This window comes from Corylus avellana, chromosome 1 (assembly GCF_965113065.1).
Source record: "Corylus avellana chromosome 1, dhCorAvel1.hap1.2, whole genome shotgun sequence".
NCBI classification, from domain to species: domain Eukaryota; kingdom Viridiplantae; phylum Streptophyta; class Magnoliopsida; order Fagales; family Betulaceae; genus Corylus; species Corylus avellana.
In genome coordinates this window covers 25,151,770-25,179,196 of record NC_142490.1, presented here as the reverse complement: position 1 = coordinate 25,179,196, position 27,427 = coordinate 25,151,770, and the positions used below count along the sequence as shown (strand labels likewise).

The following is a 27,427-nucleotide window of genomic DNA, read 5'->3' as shown; positions in this document are numbered from 1 at the left end:
GCGACCAGACTCTGATTCAGAGTCTAAACCACGAAGTTGGATCAGAGCGTGAGCTACAGTAATCTCATCCGGGCTCAGCGTGAAAGTATCCCCTTCCATGCTTTATCTGATAAAATCTGGAAATTCCAATGACACTGATATATTTTAGTAATCCACAAAAATATTGAAAACCCTAAAAATAGAGCATAAAATTCAATCAGTCTCTAAATCTAAGCCCTATATCTTTCGGAATTTCGAAATTAGGGTTTCATTGCGCTGGATTCCAATCAAACACCAGATCTGAATTTCTTTCAAGAGTTTCCAATGTCGGATCAAACTGTTGTTGAAATTAATCGCCCAGGAAATCGAAAAAAAAAGACGTTGAAGTTCAATCGCTTACCATTAACGGCGGACAGGGCATAAGGTTAGGGTTTTGATCCAAACCCTAAATCCAAGTCAAAAAATTCCTAAATTTTTTTCGCGAAAAGAAATCTCGAAGAAGAAGAAAAGCCTAAGTATAGAAAATCCCAGATAAATCTAGGAGTTGTCGGAAAAACATACCTGAGACGGAGAGAGAGGCTGAGCGCAGATCAAACATGAGGAGAGAGAGAGAGGCTGAGAGCAGATCAAAAACCCAGAAGAGAGAGAGGCTGAGTCTGAGAGCAGATCAAATCAGAGCCCCTGATCGATCGATTTCACCGAGAGCTGCGAGAGCGGGAGCGGGAGTGAGAGTGAGAGTGAGAGCGAGAGCGGGAGATAAAGAGACTGAAAGAGTGACAAAAGACTATAGGACCAGGAATTTTGAATTTAGACGGATATTTCGGTGGATTGGTCCCGGACCGGCCGGTCCGGGACGTATGGACCGATTATAACCTTCGTCACATAAACCAAAAAATTGCAAAGTATTATTTGTTTGTATTCCGATTCTAAATCAAAGTGTTTTAGAAAAGTAAAACACTAAAAACTCTTTATATCGGATTATGCATTTCAAATATAAAATATTTTTTTTTTCTTTGCATTTGTGAACAGTAATTTTATGGTTCACACATTCATCTTATTAATATATTATTTCTCAATCGACATATCTCTTTTCTTAGAAATTTTTTTTACTATTTTTCTCTCCACATCTATTTTTTTCTTAAAAGTTGAAAAATAGGATATTTAGAAAAAAAAATATAATCCTTATAAAAAAAATTAAATGATATAGATAAAAAAAAAATAGATAATCGGATTTATGACGTCATTTAAAACTTATTAGCTAAACAGATAAAGTAAGTTTTAATTAACCATTTTGCATAAAAATATACATAAACCAATGTAAATGCTCTAAAACATTAGTAATATAGTAATTCTACACACACATGTCAAAAAAAAAAAAAAAAAATTCTACACACACTCCCATTTCATACTATTGGATATGACTTTTAAAATCATCATTAAATTTAGAATTAATCATTATTGAATTTTAATCCAATAGTAATTTATAAACCACGTCAGAGAGTGTGTGAACAAAAGTATAGGAGTGGGAGTGTGCATAACATTTCTCTTAGTAATAAATGCAGATATTCCATCTAGAATCCAAATAAAAAAGGAAAAAATACACTTTACCTCCCAATGTTTGACTCTATTTTCAATTTGAATCCCAATATTTAAAAATTTACAATGTATCCTCACAAAGCTACAAAATTTTGAAATTCGAGCAATCTGTTAGTCGATTCCGTCTTCTCAAACGAAAAATCAAACACATGCCACGTATGTAAAGATTTTTCTCCCAATTTTCCCATATTGTCCCTAAAAAAAATTGGGGGTGGCCGTAGCCACTCTCTTTGGCCATTTGGGGGTGGCCATCTGGCCGGATTGAGCCACCCCCAAGAAACCAAATGGGGGTGGCCGAACCACCCCCATGGGCCATAGGAGTGGCAAGCGCCACCTCCAATTTGGCCATTTGGGGGTGGCTCACTTGGCCATATGGGGGTGGCTGAGCAGCCCCCAAGGGGTTTGGGAGTAGTTTCGGCCACCCCCAATGGGGTGAATGGGGGTGGTCGAACCACCCCCAAGGGTTGTGGGGGTGGCAATCCGGTTAGATAGGGGTGGCCATTTTTTTTTTAATTAGGGGTAATATGGAAAAATTGAGAAAAAAAATCCTCATATGTTTGACTTTTTGTCTGAGAAGATGGAATTGACTAACAGATTGCTCGAATTGCAAAATTTTGTAACTTTGTGGGGTACATTGCAAATTTTTAAACATTGGAGTTTAAATTTAAAACGAGGTCAAACTTCATGAGGATAAAATGGATTTTTTCAAAAAAAAAAAAAAGTAGATATTCTAAAGAGTCAAAATGCTGCTTCGTTAGCAGAGGAAACCTTTCTGGTGATATAAAGAGGATCTCTCACTTCAGAAAAGTGGATATCTCATGCCATAAAATAGTTACAAAAAGAACGATACAATCAAAGAGGGGGAAGAACTTCCTCCCTCTGTATAATACCATAGATACACAGGTGAATTTCATTCCTCCACGTTGTGTCTATGACATGTTTAATAGGCTCTTTAGCTAAACCATGTGCTGCAGAATTAACATCTCTAGGTATATAGTTGAAGCTCGAATTGCTGAGTGTTGTCAACCCCGTTTGGATGCTTTCCACTTAATGCCCATAAATACTGTTGCATGGATCATGAGAATTTGTTGCCTGAACAATCTACTTAGCATCCCCTTCAAATATAAGACCATATGCTCCCAGCTCTTGACCAAGAAGTACCCCATATACTGCTGCCATGGCTTCTGCTGTTGTCGGGTCCACTACGACCGTTTTTGTAATGCTCCGTGCTACTATAACCTTGCCCTAGCAGTCCCTGGCGATGATCCCTAGACCAATTCGTCCATCTTTTTTCGCCACAGCAGCATCCCAATTGATCTTACACATTGTCATCGGAGGTGGTTGCCATGGAATAACTGTCAGTGTTGCTTGCGACTCAGGCACTTCCCATGTTGTTTCATTTGCTTCCCAGAATTCCTCCAAAGATTTAACCGATTCTCTCACCACCTGGTTAGGATGGGTGAAATAGTCTCCATGAACTACCGAATTTCTCCTAGGCCATATGTGCCTAGCTATTACAGTAAAGGTTTCCATCTCCTTATTATCACATTTGGTTTCCATGTCCTCAAAAACTTGGATGAATTCCTTACCCCGGCAAGTCGCTTTTCGACAAATAGGACATAGGCTATCTTTGATCACCCCCTTTTTGTATAGGTTATTCTTTGTCGGCAAAAGATTATTCAAAGCTTTCCACAAGAACATTTTAACAACATTGGGTACTCTGAGCTTCCAACAAGCCTGACAAATTTTTGTACTTTGATCGTGCCCCGAACCCCCACTTTTTGATAACACACATAGCTCCATCTCCGTATGATAAGCACCCCACAAGAGAAATTCAAATTTAATTGAAACAAAAGATGTATCTAAAAAATAAATCACAAGGGATATCCAATTTTTAGGCATATAAAACCAAGCAATCAATCATGTGAAATTATCCTAAATCATCAAGTGTATCCTTGAATCACAACAAGATATCCAAAATTCATTCAACACAATTGAAAACAAGTAAAAAATTTAAATATAAAACCAATAAAATCAGAATAATAAAACTTACAATAAAACGATGTTGTTCTTCATCGGTGAGGCTTCATCCCCAACTTTAGTTGAGAATTTAGCTCCACATGACTATGAAACTAAAACCTAAACCTAAACCTAAACCTAAAGAAAAACTAAACTAAAAAAAAAAGCTGTGGATTATATTCTGTCTACACAATTGTATCCCAAAACTAGTTTTTAGAATTGTATATATTTTATTGAATGCAAAGATGTCTATTTATAAGTTTAGGGAAGTCATAGAAGCCATAGTAAACCTAAATAATTCGGAAGTCTGTCTCCCAGTCCAAATAGAAGTTTGAAATCATAATAAGATTCGTCCAGATTTGTGTCCTTTTATTGAAGGGCGAGTTTGACATAGTAACATTCCGAATTAGAAAAATATTATTTCACAATGAATTGTAGTATTTTGAGCTAGCTTTCTAATGCCGCTAAAATCATCTCAATATGATATTTGAGCAAAATGTTATGGTCAAAATACTGAGACATGCACAAAATCTGATTTTGAATCCAATCCCATTTTTACTCCGATTAGAGAAATTTCGATTTAATCATCTCCTTGATTGGGTTAAACTTAACCATATCATCTAGGTCTTCTTAAAATGTGATTTCTTCCAAACTTTGCATTTTTTCTTTTAAAACTGCAGTTTTTCTTCAACAACCTAGAAAACACTAAAAATACAAAACATTAAATAATGACGCAGCTAAAGGAGTAACTAATGTAAATAAAGGGGTCCAAATATGCAATATTTGACACTTATCCAATCAGAAGCTGACATATCAGCCAATTTCATTAGACTTATACTTAAAACAAAGACACAACCACATCAGATTATACTCTATATGAAATAAGAAATTAATTTTTTTTTTTTTTAAAAAAAAAAGAGAGAGAATTGAAGGGGTGGTTGGCTGGCTACCCCTCCCCCACTTGGGGTTGGCCGGCAGCCACCCCAAAGGGAGGTAGGGACCGGCCACCCCTAGGTCTTCCTGTGATTCATATTTTCCATACCCTTTTCATCAATATATGGATTTTGCTTACGATCGATTCTGCAAAAGTAGATGATCTTTTGCCACAAAATCAATCTAATCTGCTGAAGATAAAGCAATATGCCATGGGGATTTATTCTTTACCAGCATTTCATGGTCACCCATAATCTCCTCTAGCAGCTCCTGCAGTGGGTTTGTCAGCAGTGTTGGGGAAAAGCTGCAAAGAAACAGCTTCTAGTCCTCCTTTACAAAAGGACAGTTTCATGCCATGGGGTGGCTCGCCAGCCACCCCATCCAGAATTAAGGGGTGGCTGGCTGGCCACCCCTCCCCTACTTGGGGTGGCCGGCAGCCACCCCCTAGGCCTAGGGGTGGCCGCGCAGCCACTCCCATGGCCTAGGGGTGGCTCGCCGGCCACCGCAGGCATGAAGGTGGGTTAGTTAATTTTTTAAGTTTATTTATTTATTGATTATTATTATTTATTTTTTATATTTGATATAATGTAGTGTAGTTGTGCTTTTTTTAAAAAAACTTAAGTTTGGTAAGTTGGCTCAAGTGTCACCTTCTGATTGGTGGCACAAAACTCACATTTTGTGCAACCTCCCCATATAAGTTATTCTCTTTACTAATTATTGTAATTTGATGTACATGTTGATCTTTGTTATGTGTGGGTTTAGGCTATTTGGCTATAGAAAATCCTTACCAATTTTGTTTTATTTCTAAATCTTAACTCTTAAGTGATAAAGCTCCATTGGCATCTTGCAAGGGAGTTAAAAATGGCATATCCTGATATCCTTAACATTTTGCAATATTTAATTTTATGTGCATTTATTTATCTGTTTTTTGAATACTTGCTAATTACTTAATCTTAAGTGATAAAACTCCATTGACATCTTGCAAGAGAGTTAAAAACATTTAACACCTTTCTTTTTTCATTGAATGCAGTGTGGACTGGTGTGGGCAGTTGGTAGCTAGGTCGAGGAGTAGTCTCTTTAGATGAATTTTGCTTTTTGGTCATTTGACTCATTTCAGTCATTTATAATTTCTTCAATTTGATTTGTAATTCTATTTATAAATTAATTTGTTTTTTTTTTTTTTCAATTTGAAGTTGCTTGTAATTTGTAAGGCCGTGATACACTTGTCCTATAAGCATGTAATTTTAGGTGTTTATAATTTTTGCAATTGTAATTTGTAAGTTATTGAGTTGTAGGTTTTTCCATGAATAATGGGTCTTGGCCCTGCTATATTTGTTCTGATTTTTACTTGATCTAGTGAATCTTACCTGATTTGTAATTGGCTTTTGGAATAAACTTGATTCATTGTTGAATTTTAAATGTTTTAGAATACTCTTACCCATTAATCTTAACAAGCCTTAATCGGGCCGAGCTACCCGTTTAAGGCTCAAAAGGCTTTTTAACCAAGCTCGAGCTCAAGCTCGGGCTCAATTTCATGATTTTGAAACTTTTGTTTTCTAACTCGAGCTCGAGCTGAGTCGAGCCAGTCGAGGTCTCAACTCGGCTCGAAAGTGCTCTTTTGCGATCCCGAGTGTGTCAAAATTGTCATCGAGCCGAGCTTTAGCTAGGGGTTTCAAGCTCGGCTCGAGCTCGAGCTCGGCTCCTTTTTTTGTCTTCCTAAATGAGCCTGTCAGAGTTTACAAGCTTGGCTTGGCTCATTTACAGACCTACTGAAATACTCATTTGGCAAACCCCGCCAAAATCGCACATCTCTTCCCTTTCTCTCTAAGATTCGCTAATGGTTTCTCTCTATCTTGAATCAACTCCCTCTCGAACCCCCTTGACAGTCTCTCGCTCTCTGTCCCTCTCTCCGTTCTCTGTCTTGGTTCATTAGGCTGAAGAGAAAGAAGAAGTGGGAAGTAAAATAAATAAAGAAAGACGGAGAAAAGAGAAAAAGGGATAAAGAAGTGTGTCGGCAGAGAGGGAGAGAAAGAAAGGAAAGAAAGAGAAAAGAAAGAAAAAAGAAAAAGTAAAGAAGGAAGGCGGTGGATCGGGTGGAGTTGTCCGGTGGAAGAAAAGAAAGAAAAGAAGGGTGAGTGGTGGGGGAGGGGAGAGAAGAAAAAAATAAAAGTAAAATTGACTCATCGCTTTTAAAATAATTCATCTAATTCTCTCTACAAATTAATCATCAATTATTTCAATCATTCTCTAAATTGATAGAAAAGGAGGGAGGAAGGAAGCAAGCTGAGGACCTTTAAATTATTATCTCTCTTAAATCATCAAATCAAATAATCTGAATATAATCTCTCATACAAATCAAAGCTTATGATATAATATTCTCAAATTAATATTCATACATATAATATTTATATAATCTCATAAATATTTTTGCTTAATATGAATATTAAAATAATTTTTATTATCAAACTAATCTTTGTACATCTTAGTTTTAAAATCTTTACTTGTGTCCGTTTGTTTCGCTGTAAAATAATTTCTGTCAAAAAAATATTTCTCTGTAAAATGATTTCTTAGAGAACATTTTACTGTGTTTAGCGCTTAAAAAAATCACAATTTTTTTTTTTATATATATATATTTTCATTAAATCATTTCATTTCATTTCTAAATATGTTAGCCTTATTTCCTTCACAAATTTGTAGCTGGCCAACTTGTGAAGAGATTTAGTCAGGATGCAGTTCAATTTCAACGACCCTTTCAAGGTTTTAAAGTGTGAAATTATGAGTTGCTAGCGGAACAAGAAAATAAGTATTTGTTAATGGCATGATGGCTTCTATTAAGATTTTATCAAAAAAAAAAAAAAAACTATAAAAGATAATGATTGTTGAGGTCTGCGAGAAAAAGATATGAGAGGACATTTGACAGGAAAATCTATATATGAAGAGTAACACAGAGAGAGAGAGAGAGAGAGAGAGAGAGAGAGAGTTAAACTCAACAATGTCTCAACCAAGTAAGCAGGTCAGTCCCTTTTCCACACTTTCAATGTTTCTCACAGTGTTTGGTTGCTGTGAAAATATGAGAAAATGAGTGAAGGAAAGAATTTGGAATCTCATAACCAGTGTCTGCATTTGCTGCAAATAGGACGGTTCCAAAGTTTTCCTTTTTTAATGCATGCCTCTGTTTTCTTCTTTATAGTTGTTTTAAGCTTTAATTTCCAAGAAAAGCGAAGGAGCTTCAATTATAGTTTATGGCCTCTCAAGTTTTCTGTTTTTCTTGATTTTTTTGGGACTATTTTCTTCTGGGTAGTTTTGAGATGCTCATAAAGTAAACCCATTTGAAATTGATTTAAAATGTTCACGACAAAGATGCAAAATTTTCAATCTGTTTCTTAGTTCATGGTGTATATGTCACTTTAAATAGTTTACTTTGAGTGGTAATGTATCAAGGAAATAATTCTTTTTCTGTGAAGTTAACCAAACTAACTTTGCAATATCTAATCTGTGCAGAAACTTCAAGATGATCTACGTATGCTAGTGATGAAAATAGAAGAGCATAAGAAAAACATAAAATCTCTGAAGACTCAACATAACAAGTTAGATGACTCCATTCTTGATTTGCAAGGTATAATCCTTTTCTTATTCGATGTAGAGCAAATGAATCTTAAACAATTGAATGAATCTGTTGACCAGAGATAAGATTCTGTTTATCAAGGATATAATTATAACTATCATCTTGTAATATATCTAGCATTTGATTAGATATTGCACCACAAATTATTAGGGTTTTAATTGTTGGTTGTCAAAGAAGATACTTGGGCAACCATCTCTCATTCTTGACATCATTGTACAGGTTTACCTAGATGAGAAATTTTCTAAATAAGTTTATGCAAGTTATAAACTCAATAATGAAGCACTTAAAAGTGTTTGAATTAAGGTCAATGTAGTTCACCTTGGATGCCAATTAATTTAATTTTAAAATTTTCAAATGTTTAAATCATTGACTCTTTGTTTGGTAGCTTATTTTCTTACAAGTTTCCTCATTTAATTTAGTCAAGTATCCTACCTCAAGCACTCCTGAGATTGAACATGAGAACAACTCCCAACTTCAGACTGAGGAGCAAACAATTGAACAGATTCTACAGCATGAAGAATCTGCTGCTGGCATTTTGTGTCAATTGAAAACGCCGTTTGGTACTCAGGCTTCCCATCTTCCATTGACCAAGGATGTGCTGGGTATTGTTGCAACACTTGGAAAAGTAGATGATGATAATCTTAGCAGGTTTGTTTGACTTTGCATTTCATTTTCCGTGTGTCTTTCTCAGTTTCTTGTATTCTGCATAGTTGCGATCTCATCATGAGCTGCATTTGATCATTTATGGTTATATTTTCATCCAAAATAAGTGACAATCGTTTATTAGCTTCATCATTGAAGCTTTGTTGTAGGGGTTTTTGTGTGTACGCTATGCTTGACATAATATTTAATTACTTATTTGGAATGCAGGCTTTTTGCAGAGTACTTGGGAGTGGAGACCATGCTGGCGATTGTCTGTAAGACATATGAAGGTGTTAAAGCTCTAGAAGCATATGACAATGAAGGCTGCATAAATAAAAGTTCTGGTCTTCACGGGCTTGGGGGTTGCGTTGGGAGGGCTTTGGATGGCCGATTTCTCGTTATTTGTCTTGAAAATATAATGCAAGAGTCTCATATGCTGTATTTTTTCCTTCTCCTGACAATCTGGACTTGTTCTAAAATCTTTTTCCCCCTTTCACAGACCATATGCGGGTGAGTTTGTGGCTGATGACCCACTGAGAAGGTTTGATCTTATAAAGCCAAGGTTACCTAATGGGGAGTGTCCACCTGGGTTTCTTGGGTTTGCTGTGAATATGATCAACGTGGACAACACAAACTTATTTTGTCTCACAGCTAGCGGGTACGGCCTTAGGGAGACGCTATTTTATAAGCTCTTCTCTCGTCTGCAAGTATATAGAACAAGGGCGGAAATGTTACATGCTCTTCCTTGTATAAGTGATGGAGCTCTTTCTTTAGATGGAGGAATGATTAGGAGTACTGGTGCTTTTTTCCTGGGGAATCGGTGAGAAGCTCTGCTATCACAAGTGAAATGCATATTTATTACTATTTTTTCCTTTGTTTTACTCTCTTCAAAACTTAATGTTGTATTTAGATGTTTACTGTATTTTGGTAATGCATGTGCCTTTATAAATAAGGTTCTTCTACTTAACCGGTGGAATTTAAGTGAAATTAGTTAAATTGCTGGGTCAGCTACTTGACTTGTAGACTTTCTTTCTTTCTTTTCTGGTTTTCCAAAAGTCAAAATCATGATTGCTAAAAAATATTTATACTTGTTTCTTGTTCAGCCACTGGTCTATGAATTCAGAAGTCCTAAAATCTGGATCCATGATGATATTTGCTTATTAATATGCAAGTATGGTGGCTTTTTAGGATAGAAAATATTTGTACTTTCTAAAAAAAACTCATCTCCTATGCAAGTTGATTGGACAGAATTAAAAGAAGAATTTTGTTATACTTTATAATATTAAGGTTTTAGCAATATTTAATATTTTTGAACTTCATAGCTTACTAGGGTTTGTGAATTAATATAAATTTATAATTTAATTATTTTTACTGGTAAGTTGTTATAAACAGTAGTAAATTAAAAGATAAAATTTTTGAACCTTATGGATGTGAATGCCATTGGTTAATCAGTTGGAATTTCATATGCTGTGACATCTTAGTTAGGGATTCTGTCTGATGTTAGGGAAGATGTAGATGTGAAATTCCCAAGGCCCTCGGTGACATCAACTCTATGTGAAAACTACATTGAAGTTGAGAGGCAGGTCAAGGAGATGAAAGGGAAAAAGGAAAAGATGCTGGAAGATATGAAGAGAGAAGAAGAAGAGAGAAGAAGCATTATTGCAAGCTGCAAAGTTCGATTTTGATAAAAAGAAGCAAGAGTTTCTCAAGTTCCTTGCTGAAAGCTCATTGAATGCAACTCAGGTAGTTTCCTTCTAAAATAACAAGCTTTATTGGATTCCCATAAGGTCCATTTAAATCCAATAAAGCTCATCGAAAATAACAGTAATTTGAATCTGGCTGATGGAAGTAAGAGCATCTCCAAAAGATTATTTAATATACCAAACTCTTTAAAATTTAACTATTCAGACTCAAAAACCTCATTTGAGAAGGCTCTCTTCCAACTCTTCATACCAACACAATGCTACAGTGGTTCTTTTTTAGAAAATTACCACAGTAGCATCTTCATTTGTTATTTTTCTAGCATTAAACGTTCATCATGTCTCTCTTTTTCATGAAGAATTGCTCTGCTCCAACGCCTCCAAAGGAACTCTCTATGAACAAAACGAGCACGCCATCATCGAGGTGAGTTCATCCGAGTCTCTCAAGACCCAAATCTCTCAATTGTTTCTTGAAATTTCTATTGGTTTGTTCAGAGGTCATTTTAGAAGGGTTTTTTTGGTGGTCATATGGGATTTTTGAGGGGTTTGATGTGTTGAAGATGGAAATATTTTATCCGTGATTTCTCTCATGATCTGGTTTGATTATGGTTTTATTATGATTTTATTTTGTTTGATATGATAGTAATATTTCATTATTTCTTTCCATATTAGTTTTTAGGTACATTGTAAAATATACCTTTGCAATCTAACCCTGATTTGGTGGGTTAGATTGCAAAGGTATATTTTACAATGTTTTAGCTTGTTTTGGGGGAATCGATGTGTGCGTGTGTGTGTGTTTCAGTTAGATGTTGAACTGCAATATATTGGGTTGACTGTTGATGGTTGATAGTGTGTTTGTCTGAACTACAAAATCTCTATGTGTGGGTGTTTCAGTTGATGGTTGAACTGCAACATATTGGTAGTAAAGGGTTCTAAAGATGGTTTTATATCTTTGAAGCCCGACTGGTTGGAAAAGAAGAAATTGCTCACTCCGACAGCTCATCCATTTAACTTGTAAATTTTTGTTTGTTTATTTTATGATTTGTACTAAGGCTGTTCTTAGAGATAGAAGGAACAAAGCTAGGAGAGGGAGATCACTCACGCATTGAGGGGGAGTAGTAAGAGACCTACTTGGTATAGGTTGTCTTGTTTGAGTCTCATGCGTACATATGCATCCTAGGACATGCATGTTTTTTTTATTTTTTTTTATTTGCTTCTATGCTTCAAGTATTTATTTTTTTTTATGAGCCTTGTGTTTTATTTTAATTTTTAAGTAAAAAAATGGGGTGCTATCATAATGCTTGCATGCGTTTTTGCATTGATTCTCAATTGATCTTAATAAGTTGATTTCACTCAAGTATGGTGATTGTGTGTATCTTTATGCATGAGTATTGATGACTTTAATGGGTTGTGTTTTATGTGTATAAATGGTATGACAATTGTGACTTTGTAGTTGCTTCCTTAAGCACGATGTCTCTTTCACAAAGCTCGAGTTTGACCGCATGGGTGAGAGCGTGGTGGGCAACCATGTATGGGAGTACCATGCGCTACTATCAAAACAAATATGGAGAATCCTTAAAAACCCGGATTCCTTGGTAGCTAGAATTCTAAAAGCCAAGTATTATCCTCACGGTTCTATTATGGAGGCAAGTGTGAGAAATAGGCAGTCATATGCATGGCGAAGTATTATCTCGGCAAAATTTGTAATTGAACATGGGTCAATATGGAGGATTGGTGATGGAGAGGATGTACACGTGTGGGGGGATCGTTGGATTCCACAGCCAGCAACCTTTTTGGTGCAATCACCCATTAACACGTTACCAGAAGATGCCAAGGTAAGGGACCTAATTGATAAGGATTCTAAGGGCTGGATACCAACTTGCTAATGGAACTTTTTTGGGAGGAAGAGGCGCAACTCATTCTCAATATCCCTTTCAGCCAAATACAATCTCGAGATCGAAGGATTTGGCGATGCACTACAAATGGTGAGTTCTTCGTGCGGAGTGCTTATCATATGGAGATGGAGCTATGTGTGTTATCAAAAAGTGGGGGTTCGGGGCACGATCAAAGTACACAAATTTGGCAGACTTGTTGGAAGCTCAGAGTACCCAATGTTGTTAAAATGTTCTTGTGGAAAGCTTTGAATAATCTTTTGCCGACAATTGACAAAGAATAACCTATACAAAAAAGGGGTGATCAAAGATAGCCTATGTCCTATTTATATATTGTTTGGAAGAAGAGACGGTAGCCCATTCTTTTATGGGAGTGCTCAGCTGCAAGAGACGTGTGGGGAGGGAGTTCACGAATGTTTCAAAAAGCGACTTACCGGGGTAAGGAATTCCTCCAGGTTTTTAAGGACATGGAAGCCAAATGTGATAATAAGGAGATGGAAACCTTTACTGTAATAGCCAGGCGCATATGGCCTAGGAGAAATTCGGTAGTTCATGGAGACTATTTCACCCATCCTAACCAGGTGGTGAGGGAATCGGTTAAATCTTTGGAGGAATTCTGGGAAGCAAATGAAACAACAAGAGAAGTGCCTGAGTCGCAAGCAACACTGACAGTTATTCCATGGCAACCACCTCCGATGACTATGTGTAAGATCAATTGGGATGCTGCTGTGGTGAAAAAAGATGGACGAATTGGTCTAGGGATCATCGCTAGGGACTGCTGGGGTAAGGTTATAGTAGCACGGAGCATTACAAAAACGGTCGTAGTGGACCCGGCAACAGCAGAAGCCATGGCAGCAGTATATGGGGTACGTACTTCTTGGTCAAGAGCTGGGAGCATATGGTCTTATATTTGAAGGGGATGCTAAGTAGATTGTTTAGGCAGCAAATTTTCATGATCCATGCAACAGTATTTATGGGCATTTAGTGGAAAGCATCCAAACGAGGTTGACAACACTCAGCAATTCGAGCTTCGACTTTATACCTAGAGATGGTAATTCTGCAGCACGTGGTTTAGCTAAGGAGTCTATTAAACATGTCATAGACACAACGTGGAGGAACGAAATTCACCTATGTATCTATGGTATTATAAAGAGGGAGGAAGGTCTTCCCCCTCTTTGATTGTATCGTTCTTTTTGTAACGATTTTATGGCATGAGATATCCACTTTTCTCAAGTGAGAGATCCTCTTTATATCATCAAAAAGGTTTCCACGGCTAATGAAGCAGCATTTTGACTCTTTAGAATATCTACATTTTTTTTTTGGAAAAATGCATTTTACCCTCTTGAAGTAATTTGAATCTCAATGTTTAAAAATTTGCAATGTACTCCCACAAAGTTACAAAATTTTGCAATTCGAGCAATCCGTTAGTCAATTCCATCTTTTCAAACAAAAAGTCAAACATGTGAAGATTTTTTTTTTCCCAATTTTTCCATATTACCCCTAATTAAAAAAAAAATGACTACCCCTATCTAACTGGATTGCCACCTCTACAGACCTTGAAGATGGTTCGGCCACCCCCATTTGCCCCATTGGGGGTGGCCAAAACTACTCTCAAACCCCTTGGGGGCTGCTCGGCCACCCCCATATGGCCAAGCGAGCCACCCCCAAATGGCCGGATTGGGGGTGGCGCTCGCCACTCCCATGGCCCATGGGGGTGGTTCAGCCACCCCCATTTGGTTTCTTGGGGGTGCCTCAATCTGGCCAGATGGCTACCCTCAAATGGCCAAAGAGAGTGGCTACGGCCATCCCCCAATTGTTTTTAGGGGCAATATGAGAAAATTGGGAGAAAAATCTTCACATACGTGGCATGTGTTTGATTTTTCGTTTGAGAAGACAAATTGCTCGAATTTCAAAATTTTGTAACTTTGTGAGGATACATTGCAAATTTTTAAATATTGAGGTTCAAATTGAAAATAGGGTCAAACATTGGGGGGGTAAAGTGTATTTTTCCCTTTTTTATTTGAGTTCTAGATGGAATATCTGCATTTATTACTAAAAGAAATGTTACGCACACTCCCACTCCTATACTTTTGTTCACACACTCTCTGACGTGGTTTATAAATTACCATTGGATTAAAATTTAATAATGATTAATTCTAAATTTAATGATGATTTTAAAAGTCATATCCAATAGTATGAAATGGGAGTGTGTGTAGAATTACCATATTACTAATGTTTTAGAGCATTCACATTGGTTTATGTATATTTTTATGCAAAATGGTTAATCAAAACTCACTTTATCTGTTTAGCTAATAAGTTTTAAATGACATCATAAATCCGATTATCTATTTTTTTTTTATCTATATCATTTAATTTTTTTTTATAAGGATTATATTTTTTTTCTAAATATCCTATTTTTCAACTTTTAAGAAAAAATAGATGTGGAGAGAGAAATAGTAAAAAAAAATTCTAAGAAAAGAGAGGTGTGGATTGAGAAATAATATATTAATAAGATGAATGTATGAACCATATTGTTACTGTTTACAAATGCAAAAAAAAAAAAAAAAAAAATTATATTTGAAATGCATAATCCGATTTAAAGAGTTTTTAGTGTTTTACTTTTCTAAAACACTTTGATTTAGAATCGGAATAAGTTGTATTCGAGAGATTGTTCATTCAGAGCAATTTGATCTTACAGCTTGATTATCCATCAATAATATATGCACTCCATTTAAAAAAAACAAAAAAAAAAAAAAGAATCGGAATACAAACAAATAATACTTTGCAATTTTTTTGTTTATGTGACGAAGGTTATAATCGGTCCATACGTCCCGGACCGGCCGGTCCGGGACCAATCCACCGAAATATCCGTCTAAATTCAAAATTCCTGGTCCTATCGTCTTTTGTCACTCTTTCAGTCTCTTTATCTCCCGCGCTCGCTCCCGCTCTCGCTCTCACTCTCACTCTCACTCCCGCTCCCGCTCTCGCAGCTCTCGGTGAAATCGATCGATCAGGGGCTCTGATTTGATCTGCTCTCAGACTCAGCCTCTCTCTCTCTCCTCGTGTTTGATCTGCGCTCAGCCTCTCTCTCCGTCTCAGGTATGTTTTTCCGACAACTCCTAGATTTATCTGGGATTTTCTGTACTTACGCTTTTCTTCTTCATCGAGATTTCTTTTCGCGAAAAAAGTTTAGGAATTTTTTGACTTGGATTTATTGTTTGGATCAAAACCCTAACCTTATGCCCTGTCCGCCGTTAATGGTAAGCGATTGAACTTCAACGTCTTTTTTTTTTTTTCGATTTCCTGGGCGATTAATTTTAACAACAGTTTGATCCGACATTGGAAACTCTTGAAAGAAATTCAGATCTGGGGTTTGATTGGAATCCAGCGCAATGAAACCCTAATTTCGAAATTCCGAAAGATATAGGGCTTAGATTTAGAGACTGATTGAATTTTATGCTCTATTTTTAGGGTTTTCAATATTTTTGTGGATTACTAAAATATATCAGTGTAATTGGAATTTCCAGATTTGATCAGATAAAGCATGGAAGGGGATACTCTCACGTTGAGCCCGGATGAGATTACTGTAGCTCACGCTCTGATCCAACTTCGTGGTTTAGACTCTGAATCAGAGTCTGGTTGCTCCTGTTTCGGAGTTAAGTGGGGCGTCCGGAGAAGGAGAACGTGCACTCTGGAATGCAACGCAGATGAGTTTTGCCGCACTTGTTTCAGTGTTAATTGGGGCGTTCGGAGAAAGAGATCAGACCCAATTCCGAAACCTTTCAAAGCTATCCAGGTTTCTTCTTCACCGATTGAATCCCGATACTTTGATTTGAATAAACCCATGCCTAGAGTGAGAAGGTTTAAGATCTGCAGGGCCAAGAATTCTAGTGCTGGTTATGGACCACGATACGTGGTACCGTTATAAGGTTTTGGGTGATCAATGATTCATCATCTCATTTTTAGGTTTTTGTCTTTGTTTTCCTTTTTGTTTCTTTTAGGTTTTTCTTTTTGATTCTTTTTTCCTTTGAGTTTTTCTTTTTGATTCTTTTTGTTTTTATTTCTGTTTATTTTTTGTTTTTCCATCTTCTTCTTGTTTTTTTTTTTTTTTTTTTGAGTTTTTTTTTTTTTTTTTTTTTTTTTTTTTGCCCTTTTTCTTTTTGTTTCTTTTGGTTTTTCTTGTTCTTTTTATTTCTGTTTCTTTTTTTCTTTTGGGTTTTTCTTTTTAATTTCTTTTCATTTATCATTTATTTCTGTTTTTTTTTTTTTTTTTGGATGATTTACACCCCCAAACAAAAGGAGATTTTTTTTTTTTTTCTTTACAAAACTGAAATTTTGATTTTTCTTCTAAAATTTTGGCGACATGGCCGAGTGGTAAGGCGGGGGACTTCAAATCCTCTTTCCCCAGTTCAAATCTGGGTGTCGCCTGATTAACAAAAAAATGATTCATTCTCTCCTTTTTAGGCATTTCTGGTTTTTTTTTTTTTTTTTTTTTTTTTGTTGGCTCTCTGTATATGCATATTTCATTTTGTATTGATTTTGCGCAATTTTTATACTGGGAGTTTGGTTTTTTGATTCTGATATGTACTTCTAAAATTTTGGATTTGGAATTTCTGATTGAGAAAACATTGCGTAGAATCGATGCTTCTGGCACATTCTGTATTCTGAGCTGCTGCTGTTTTTGGTAGAAGCATAGTCAAACATTGAAGGAAGGAAGGATTAACAGTTTGAGTCTTGGTATTTCTGCTTTTACCATCCTGATGCTTTTTAAACTAATGATGAGCTTAGGCTGCTACTCGTGCCTGATGGAAATTGTTGCAGAAACATTCTATTCCTAACTGATTACAATCACATACCATGTTGCTTTAAAATGTTGAATCTGTTGCATTCCTTAATATAGTTATATAATTTACATAGTGCATGTTTGGTGGAAATAGACTTCTGGCGTTTGCATTTATTTACATCTTCTATGTGATTTGCAGGGTACATCTATGGTGCATGATCCATATAATTATTTTACCATAAAATCCTTAAGAAGTTTCTGAATTCATGTATTGTTTGAATGTACTTAAATTAAGTATCTGGTTGTGCTATTTTTACCTAGACTAAAAGCAATCTCTGTAAAAATTTGATTTTGCAACTCCCAACTATTATTGCCAGAATTTCCTAATTTTAGTAGTAAATCAGTAAATGCTAAGAAAAAGCATATGCTTCAGAGGTTCAATACCTCAATTGATTTGTCAAAACTTTTGTGACCCTGCAGATTTTGTCCTGAGCTTCCATTTACTCCTTCTTTAAGTACCTACTATGGGAGATAGTCACTAATCATTTTTGCGGTGGGATATAATCAGATCCATTCATGCAAAACTTATAATCTTACCTGGATGGCTCTAGTATGTGATTGCAAATAATGAGCCATATAATATAAAACTTGATTGTGTTTTCCTTCCTTATTTTACGTGTTTCCAGCTTGTGCCTTTTCTGCTGTACTTGAGATCGTTGTAGACATTACTAACAAGAGCACTTTGGTGTCTAAGATTTCATGCTTCCATCAATTTGTTAGGCTTGCCAATCATATTTTTATTGGTCTTTACTGTGGAGTTTTTTGAACCAGGGGTAGTGAAGTCGATTTTGCATTTTTCCTCAAATTGGAAATTCAACTTAAAACTTCAATTTTCTCTCATTTTCTTTGCAAATTGAAGAAACAATTGGTTCTTGATAACTATGAGGCCTCATTTGGTTAATTAGGCGAAAATCATTGATCTAGGACCATACTGCTGCATTTGAGCAAATATTTAAGCATGCAGATAAGAGTAAAGTAAAACAGAATCTTTAAAAGAAGAAAAAAGGAAACGAAAAAAATGTTGCAATGGGCTGGGAGATTGAACATGAACGAAAAAATGTTCATGTGAAGTATGCAAGAAGCAAAATGAGAACAATAGTTCATCAATTTTAGATGTCATGAAACAGGGATGACAGAAGTCCATATATAGCATGGTCTTTTGTGTACAGCAGCGACAAATTCATCATTTTTCCATTGTGTATTCTACAATCGGTTCACGCTTGGGTGGTGTATTGTATTGTGGTTGGTTGAACCAGTTGATTCACTCTTTCCTCGGCATTTGTCAATTGGTTGTGTGGGAAAGAGGCATTCGATCAAAGGCGAAGATGTCAATGCAACTCATTATGCAAGTTATGAATTCAAGGTTGGGGAGCGGGAATCCAGGGAATGCCTTAATTTATTTATTTCTTTACTATTTTCCATAAGGACAGCAGTGATTAGCTTTCTATTTCTAAATGCTTTAAGTTATTTATTTTTTCATTATTTTCCAATGTCTCCTTTTCCTCTGCACACACGGAGGCTTTACTATCAGAACGAGGGCAAAATGGATATGAGAAGAGAAAAAAGGGATTTCCTGATTCGACAAAAGCAAAAGCGGACACGCTAAGCATTCACGCACAAACTTATGACTTGATTTTGCATAAGTCCATAACAGTTCAGCCAAGATTTTTAGTACTCTGCTCAAGTAGGGGAAAAATTTGTTAACCGTATGGATTGACTATCTTAAATGGCCAATTATTAATGCATGTAATCAGTGCTTTGCAACTAAGCCAAATCCAAACTGTCATTGTTCATTATCTGTTTGATACATGAATGTGTTACATGATTGGGATGTTTCCACTACTACTATTATTTTGCAGATAATAGTTCTATAGGACTCACTTGGGGTTGCTCTAGATGATGTGTAAGAAGAGAGCGCATGTCAAAGTGACTCATAAGCAGCAAAATTGATCGACCAACTGGGATTTCCAAAGGTTTGTTCCTGTCAGACCCTTCCACCTATGTATCTCTATGTTTCATTTTCTTGCTGGCAATTCCATAAGAACAATGGTGATTAGCTTTCTATCTCTAAATGCTTTAATTTATTTATTTTTTCATTATTTTCCAGTTGTCTCCTTTTCCTTTGCACACGTGGATTTGCTTAGTTATCAGAAAGAGCGTAAAATACAATGATTTATCTTGATTTCTCTGTGATATATGCTTCTGATCCTTGGCTTGGAGTACCTCACTATAGTTTTTTTTTTTTTTTTTATAAGTAACAAATCAATACTTAAAAATTTTCGTAGAAAAAGAATATGTAAAATCAATACCTCACTATAGTTTATTGATGCTCCAAATTCTTGAAGAAACAGAGTGCAGTGATTTCACGTATGGGATATCAACATTACTTAATAGTGTCTGAACTGCCCAATTAATAGTCTGTTGTCCACGTGACTCAATGGACAGTAGTTGATTTCTTAGTACAAAGGGGTTGAGGTTTCCTCTGAATCTGCTTTCCTTAGACGTACTTATGCTTCAAATGCATGAAATGTTTGTTATTTACCCCTTTCTTTTTATCCTGTACCACAACTCTTGGTCTTTCTTCCTTTTAGATAGTTTTTACTTTTATATATATATATATATATATATACTTATCAAAAATATATATATATATATATATATATATATATATATTTTTTTTTTTTTTTTTCTAGACAAATGGAATGAATAATTGGCCATGACACTATATTTTTTTTTTTTTTTTATATTCAGGCACTAAAAACAAATATGGTAGCCATGCAAAAATTAAATGTATGCAATGCATATATTCTCTCATTTACTGCATCATATGCACATTCTATTGCCACCCATCCCCGCAAAGCCACCAGCACCCCCCCTTAAATAAAATTCTTCTTTTGTTTTTTATTTTTTATTTTTGAACTTTTTCATAGGTCTAAACAATGGTTATTTCCATTTTAGAAGATTGATTCATTCAATCTTGGTTTTGGCTAAAAAAAAAAGAACTCTTTTGCTGCATGAAGAGCGTTCATTATTTTCTTTTAATTCATTCTTTTATTTCTGTTTTTTTTTTTTTTTTCCTTTACAAAAATGAAAAATGGTTTGTTCTTCTAAAATTTTGGCGACATGGCCGAGTGGTAAGGCGGGGGACTTCAAATCCTCCTTCCCTAGTTCAAATTTGGTTGTTGCCCGATTAACAAAAAAATGATTCATTCTCTCCTTCTTAGGCCTTTTTGTTTTTTTGGCTCTCTGTATATGCATATTTCATTTTGTATTGAGATTTTGGGCAATTTTTATACTGGGGAGTTTAGGTTTTTGATTTCTGATATGTACTTCTAAAATTTTGGATTTGGAATTTGATTTCTGATACTTTTTTCAGTTCTCGAGTCTAATAAATTAATCTCAAGTATTTACAGTGCATTATAGGCTCATTTGTTTGAGTTGTATTATGTTTGGTTGTTGAGAAAGATGAGGGAAAGGGAAAAAATGTGGATCTTTTGGGCCGTCTTGTATTTTTAGGGTTTTATTGGTTGTTTTCTACTTTTTGAACCCAAAGGGCCATTTTGATATGGTGATTTTTTAATTCATGTTTTTCCTACGGATCGACGTCTACTGCCAAGATGGGGAATGGTTTTTATTCTGATTTTGACCATATCCAATACTGAATGCTCATTATGCCTGTACTTGCAACAATTTAATGCCTGGGAATTGTGAAGTTTTTTGAATTTCTGATTAGAAAACATTGCGTAGAAATGTAGAATGGATACTTCTAGCATATTTATGTAGCTGGAGCTTAGGCAATATCTCTAAGTCAAAAATGAAGAGAAGAGAAGGATGTGAGGCCAAGATATTTTGACTTTGTAAGGCAGCTTAGGTAGCTACTCATACCTGATGGAAATTGTTGCATAAACTTTCTATTCCCAACTGATTACATTAATGTGATTGTCAACCGTATTGCTTTAAAATGTTGTATCCGGTGCATTTCTTAATATAGTTATATAATTTACAAGGTGCATGTGGGGTGGAAGTAGACTTCTAGCTTTTGCATTTATTTACATCTATATGATTTACATGATCCATGTAATGTATTTTACCGTAAAATACTTATGAAGTTTCTGAATTCATGTATTGTTCTAATGTACTTAAATTAAGTATCTGGTTGTGCTATTTTTACCTACACTAAAAGCAATCTCTGTAAAAATTTGATTTTGCAACTCCCAACTATTATTGCCAGAATTTCCTAATTTTAGTCGTAAATCTAAATCAGTAAATGCTAAGAAAAAGGCCAAAGAGAATCAGAAATAAATAAATAAAGAGAAATGTTAGGAGTTAATAAGTATTTTATATTTGACCCATATTTCTTTACAATTAACCATTAGATTTGTAGACTTATGTAGATTCTTTATAAGTCAATGGTGGACCCTATAAATTTAATGATTGATTGTAAGAAAATATGGGCCAAATATTAGCATTTCTCATAAATAAAATCGTCCTTTGAAAGTTTGACCCCTTTTAAGCCCTACTAAAAATCTAAACAAAGAAAAAAAAAAAACCTCGTAAATATTAATTTGAAACAATTTAAGCCTCTTCTCCAACAAACGTCCTGGGAATAAAAATAACAAAAACAAACGCCAAAGACTAAAACGGTGCCGTGTGCATTGAGCTTAACCAAGTTAAACGGTGCATTTATTTACCTTAGTTATACGATAGTTCTAGTAAAGTTAAACGGTGTGTTTTTTAATGAACTAAAAAGACAATTTTTATCCTTCGTCTTCAACCTTCATCAGTTCCTCCGAACCTCTGACCTAATTACAGAACATAACGAAAATGGCATAAGTTGTGAATCTTATTTTTCTTGAAAAATACTTGCCTCTTGATAGATGGTTGGGGTGGGCAACTAGGATATTAGAGAAATTCTAGGGGGGTGTTAGGAGAATTTTTGAAAGGTAAGGGGGCATTTGACCCCTCTCAATCCCTCCCTCCGCCCTTGGTTTGACGGGAGGTGAACGAAAGAGTGCACTCTACGGTATTGAAAAAGTGATTTATATAGAGGAAACTCCTTGCTGTGTTATGATATTGAAATTTCAAAATAGTTTTCAATAATGAATGAAATGATGAAATGATATATATATATATATAAACCATTTTCACTATATGTTTTCCGATTATTTTGGTCTTCTACATTTATTTACTTGCTAGAAATGCCATATAATGCCATATTTATTTTTAAGTAATTATTTTATACGGTCATTTTTTATTTATTTATTTATTTTTGTGGTAGGAGGGAGCTTTCTTTCTTTCTTTTTTTAATTTATTTTTTTGGTTTTTTTGGACCTGTCCAGCTCCGGCCATCCCTTTACTTATGCTGCGCTACCTCCGTCCGCCCTCCACCGTGCTATGCCACTCTTCGCCTCCTGAGAATCGATTGTGCTTTGTATCTAATTTTTCAAATATAGATCTAGGTTCATCAACTAGTTTCACTTAGTCACACCCCAGCCCACTGTGCTCATTGGCTCCTCAGTTGCCTATCAGCGCAAAACAGCTCCACCTCGTCCACCACGCGTCGGCCAATGTGCTTCGCTTCCCTCGGCCCAGCTGTTGTAGTTGTTTGCTGATTTTTTTTATTGTGTTTTTTAATAAGGTTTTGATTTCTCCTTAAATATACTTTCATGAGCGATATTTTGAGGTGAATGTTTTTATCCTGACCTTTGGGTCGATGAGGATTAGTTTTGGTTTGAGGGTTTTACTCCCATGGCCGAGAAAATAAAAGTTGGGAATATAGGCTACCTATGTATTAGATTGAATCTGTCTGGAGCAGATCCATTCTATAACTGAAATTTGGATATGGGTTAAGCGAGTGATGAAGTCATATCTATGACTTCATTACAAGATTTTTATGTTTGTCTTTATGACATTGTAAACTCATAGCTTTTCTATGATTTATTAGAGCACTAGCAGCAGACTCTGTATAGCTCATTCCCTTTCCTATGTTTAGGAAAAATCTAAAAAAAAACACAAAAAGCACCCACATCAAAAGCCTAATGCATTATTAAATTATAAAAAATTGATTTTCTCTCTTCTCTCCTCTATCATTGGTTGCAATAATAAAAAGAAGTAGTATTTAATTCATATAGAAAAAAATAAGGGAATTTATTGTGAAATGTTTTTGTATATGGAATCAAAAAGTAGTTTTATTTCCTAAATTAAAGGAAAATGGTTGGAAATCTGCTGTCAGTGCTCTTAAAGCTTTATGCTATCTGATGTAAGAATTTTATACTCTTCATTTTTTTCAAGGAATGAATATGAAAGATTCTCGTAAAAGAACGTACGAGTATTTTACTTAAATAAAATTGTTATTAGACTAAAAATAAAAAAAAAAATAAAAAAAAGTATTTTTTTAATGTTATAGTTAAAATTAGTATTAATATATTATATACAAATTAATTTATCTAAAAATTTAATAAAAAATTCCAAATTAAAGAATAAACAATTAAAAATGCATGATTCATTTTTGGTGACGTAATAATGACAGAAATTACATACTGCCAACCATGGAGACCATTCCTCTATCATTGCGCTTCCCACCTACTTCACCTCCCGTGTCTCAATTTCACATCTGGACTGGGGCCAGCCAACAAATATGCAAGAATGGAACCCTAGTCAATCGGGCAGCTGTGGGGACCAATCCTACGTGGCACATTCCACCACAACAGTTCTCTGCCTTCCAGAAAAGTGCAAAATCTTAAACTGGATTTGATAAATCCTTTGACGTCCACTAGGAAAGTGACGGATTTTTTATTATTATTATTATTTTTTTGGCGGGTAAATCCCTCCACTTACACCACATTACACCCAAAAAAAAAGAAAAAAAAAAAAAAAAAAAAACCTAAAGATTTTCCCGCTTACTGTTTCACTAGCTGACACTAAACCCCCTAAAAAGACTGAGCAAAAGTAACGTGTTTTTTCCTTTTAATATTCATCCAATGCACAAACAATTTGGGGTTTGTTTTGTTGTCTTCACAATCTCACATGCACCTGTAAAGTGTAAAGATTGTAGTGGAAAGGGACAAAGGCATTTTTCATTCAAAGGTTTTTGTTGTTACATAAAAGGGTTTTGTAGTTACTTTCCTTAAAGAAAGATTAGGGCTTTTGTACTGTTTTTAAGAGCTTTTATGCCTCTCATGGCTAAAAAATTTCTGGGTCCCTTGTCTTGAATGCATTCCCTTTGTGTATTTGGTGGAGGCCCATTTCTTGTTTCTTCATGGTTTTTTTTTTTTTTTTTTTTGGCTGCTGTAGTGCATGTGGAAGTTTATAGTATCAGATTGTTCAAAGCCCTAAGGTTTGCAAGGAAGTGACTTTGTTAGTCTCTTCAAAGACTGAATCTTTGGGAAGGAGGGTGGTGAAGCTACATTGTTCATCGATGAAGGGTATTGGTAAGAAAATGCTCTGTTTGCTTTGGTTAGATCTCTGAAAGTGACTCTGTTTTCCTAGCACATTCAGTCATTTAATGCTCTGGGTCAGCTTTGTGTTGTTAATAATTGTTGTTTGCTGAAGCAATAATGTATTTTCTGAGTTTTATCGGAGGAGGAGCAGTCTTTTGAGGCTCTGGACTGCAAACATTTGGTTGTTTGTCTGGAAAAAGTATTGGGTTGGTGAATACATATGGGGGTTTTGGTTGCTTTGTTTTGTTCTAAGTTCTTGTTTTGCTTGCCGAAGTGGTGATTACTCATATTTTTAGGAGAAGGGTTGTTGCATGCCTCTTGTTTTACTGTAAAAATAGTCTGCGACTTGGTTGGGTTTGTTTAAATTTGCGGTTTTGTGAGCTTGAAACCCCATTATCTTGACTACATTAGGCTGATTTCTCATAATATGGAGGGAAGGGTTGCTGAGTTGTTGCTGGGTTCTGCTCTGTTTTGAATCTGTGGGTTACAAGCTGAAAAGCTCTTTTGTTTTCTTCACATTGAGCTTTTTCATTACTTTGGTGAAGCCATTGACACAACTATATGAAGCTCATTAAGCTTTTAGTGGCATCCCTATTTTTCCTCTGTGCCTTGGGGCAGCTTCCTTCACAGGACATTTTGGCGCTGCTCGAATTCAAGAAGGGTATCAAGCATGATCCCACCGGTTATGTCCTTAGTTCATGGAATGAGGAGTCTATTGACTTCAATGGCTGCCCTGCTTCTTGGAATGGAATTGTCTGTAACGGTGGAAACGTTGCTGGGGTTGTTCTTGATGACTTGGCTCTCTCTGCTGATGCAGACTTGAGTGTATTTGCAAACCTCACGAAGCTTGTGAAGCTCTCCATGTCAAACAATTCCATAACGGGCAAGATTCCTGACAATGTAGCTGACTTGAGACACCTCGAGTTTCTGGATTTATCTGATAATCTGTTTTCCTCGTCTTTACCACTGGGGATTGGTAGCTTAGCTAGCCTGGTTGCTAGAGCTGACCAGACTTGTTTGGAAGTATCAAGTCCATAAACTGGGGACAAGACCTTCTCAGATAATGTGACATTGATCCAACTTAGGATGCATTAATCCTTTCTATTCCAGATGGTGAATTCTGGATTGAAGGTTTCTTTACCACTGTCATCTGTGATAAATTGAACAGGGCATGGTTCGGTTCCATCCACGATGCCTACTAATTCATGGGTGCGCAGGATATGCATGAATTGAGTTTTCCAATCAAGATAGTTTGGACCTTCAAGCTTTCCATTGAATTGAGAAAGGGGTGGGGAAAAAGGAGCAGAAAAGGAGGTATTGGCTGCCATAGAAGAGCAGTTTGTGTGATGCAGGAGAAGAAGAGAAAAGAAAAGAAAGCAACTTAAGAAAGAAAAGCTATGGGGCATATGCCTATAATGGCCCTGATACCATAAAAGAGTTCTTAGAGAACGTGATTTTGCGAAATAATTTGTGTTGCTTTCTCATTAAGATTAAATAGAATAGAAAATACAATTATAATCTATCACAAACTTTGATAACATAAGTTGATGTGAATTCAAAAACTAATAACATAATCCTAACATAAGACCTAATACTAATCTGAAAATAAAAGCAAGAGAACAATAGAAGTAGAATGCAAACAGATGACTTAAAGAGTTATTTGTTTGCATTAGAAGTAAGTTTGTATTAGAAGAAAGAGATGCAATAAGACTAGAAGACTTCAGATGATCGAGTGTGTGATCGATCGCATTACCAGAGACTTTTGCCTTGTAGTGAGTGCGCTCGATCGCACTACTAGAGGGTTCAGGATGCACGTGTGCGATCGATCGCTCTACAAGAGACTTTTGCCTTGTAGTGAGTGCGCTCGATCGCACTAGCAGAAGCTTCAGAATTAGTAGTCGTTACTTGTGCGCTCGATCGCTCAGAGGAACTGTAACCGATCGCAATAACAGAAACTTCAGGGACTTCATCAGCAGTATGTTTAACATAACTAATGTCCGGGATTGAAATCTTTCATGATAAGCCAGATCAGCAGCTTCGCTTCCAAATCTTAGGGTATCGTGAGAGCGCTTCTTGGATGACTTGGCCAAATTCCAGACAAAATAAAAAATTAAAAAAATTAAAAAAAAAAAGTTCAATCAACACACAAATCCAAACAAAAAAGTCAAATCACCTGGCACACACTGACAAATCATAGAGCCAAACAATGATGCACAAACCAACTCTAACCTGCACATTTGTGGACTAATCTAGACCACCACCTAGGCTAAAAGCACCTAAGTGTGCAAAAGCTCCCAATGGACACCACATACTCCAATCCTTAGATATGACAAATGCACCATGTTTATACACCATTGAGTAATGCACTATGTCATGCAAAAACATTTGAGATGAGAACCAAAATGAGGGACAATTTGTGGTTTTGGGTGATTTAAAACTGACAGGATTGTCTGTCCAGGTGGGTAAGTGAAAGTGCCCAGACACAAGCACACATTTATGATCCCAAAAACTAGGACTACTGACCATAAATGCAGAGTCAACCACAAAAATCAGTAGAAACTTTAGCTCCCCACCCCCAAGGGTATTACCAAGATACTTTGCATAATAAATTCACATTTCAAAACAATTGACACCCGATGAATTGACAACTCATCCAATAGGTCCAATGTGTAGCAAAAACATAGGTTTCAGACTATTGATGGAAATCAAGAAACACAAAAAAGGCATTCATAGTATGATGCAGGTTGAATTGTGTGAAG

General features: G+C 35.8%; 1 protein-coding gene and 1 pseudogene across 2 annotated transcripts; one reads left to right on the top strand and one right to left on the bottom strand.

Moving 5' to 3' along the window:
* Positions 1-2,820: 2,820 nt before the first annotated feature.
* On the bottom strand, positions 2,821-3,378 carry LOC148588170 (uncharacterized). Its single transcript, XM_088514477.1, has one exon. The coding sequence runs from the start codon at positions 3,376-3,378 to the stop codon at positions 2,821-2,823; it is 558 nt and encodes a 185-aa protein (XP_088370603.1).
* A 4,047-nt stretch (positions 3,379-7,425) lies between these two features.
* Positions 7,426-13,300, top strand: LOC132169552 (protein DEFECTIVE IN MERISTEM SILENCING 3-like; annotated as a pseudogene). The gene is made up of 9 exons (XR_015911697.1): positions 7,426-7,540; positions 8,029-8,143; positions 8,572-8,800; positions 9,023-9,214; positions 9,294-9,614; positions 10,299-10,537; positions 10,854-10,918; positions 11,948-12,329; positions 12,842-13,300. The product of XR_015911697.1 is annotated as a protein DEFECTIVE IN MERISTEM SILENCING 3-like (transcript).
* Positions 13,301-27,427: the final 14,127 nt, after the last annotated feature.

Excerpts from the sequence above, each read along its gene's own strand:
- LOC148588170 (XM_088514477.1), bottom strand. The coding sequence starts at position 3,378 with ATGGAGCTATGTGTGTTATCAAAAAGTGGGGGTTCGGGGCACGATCAA.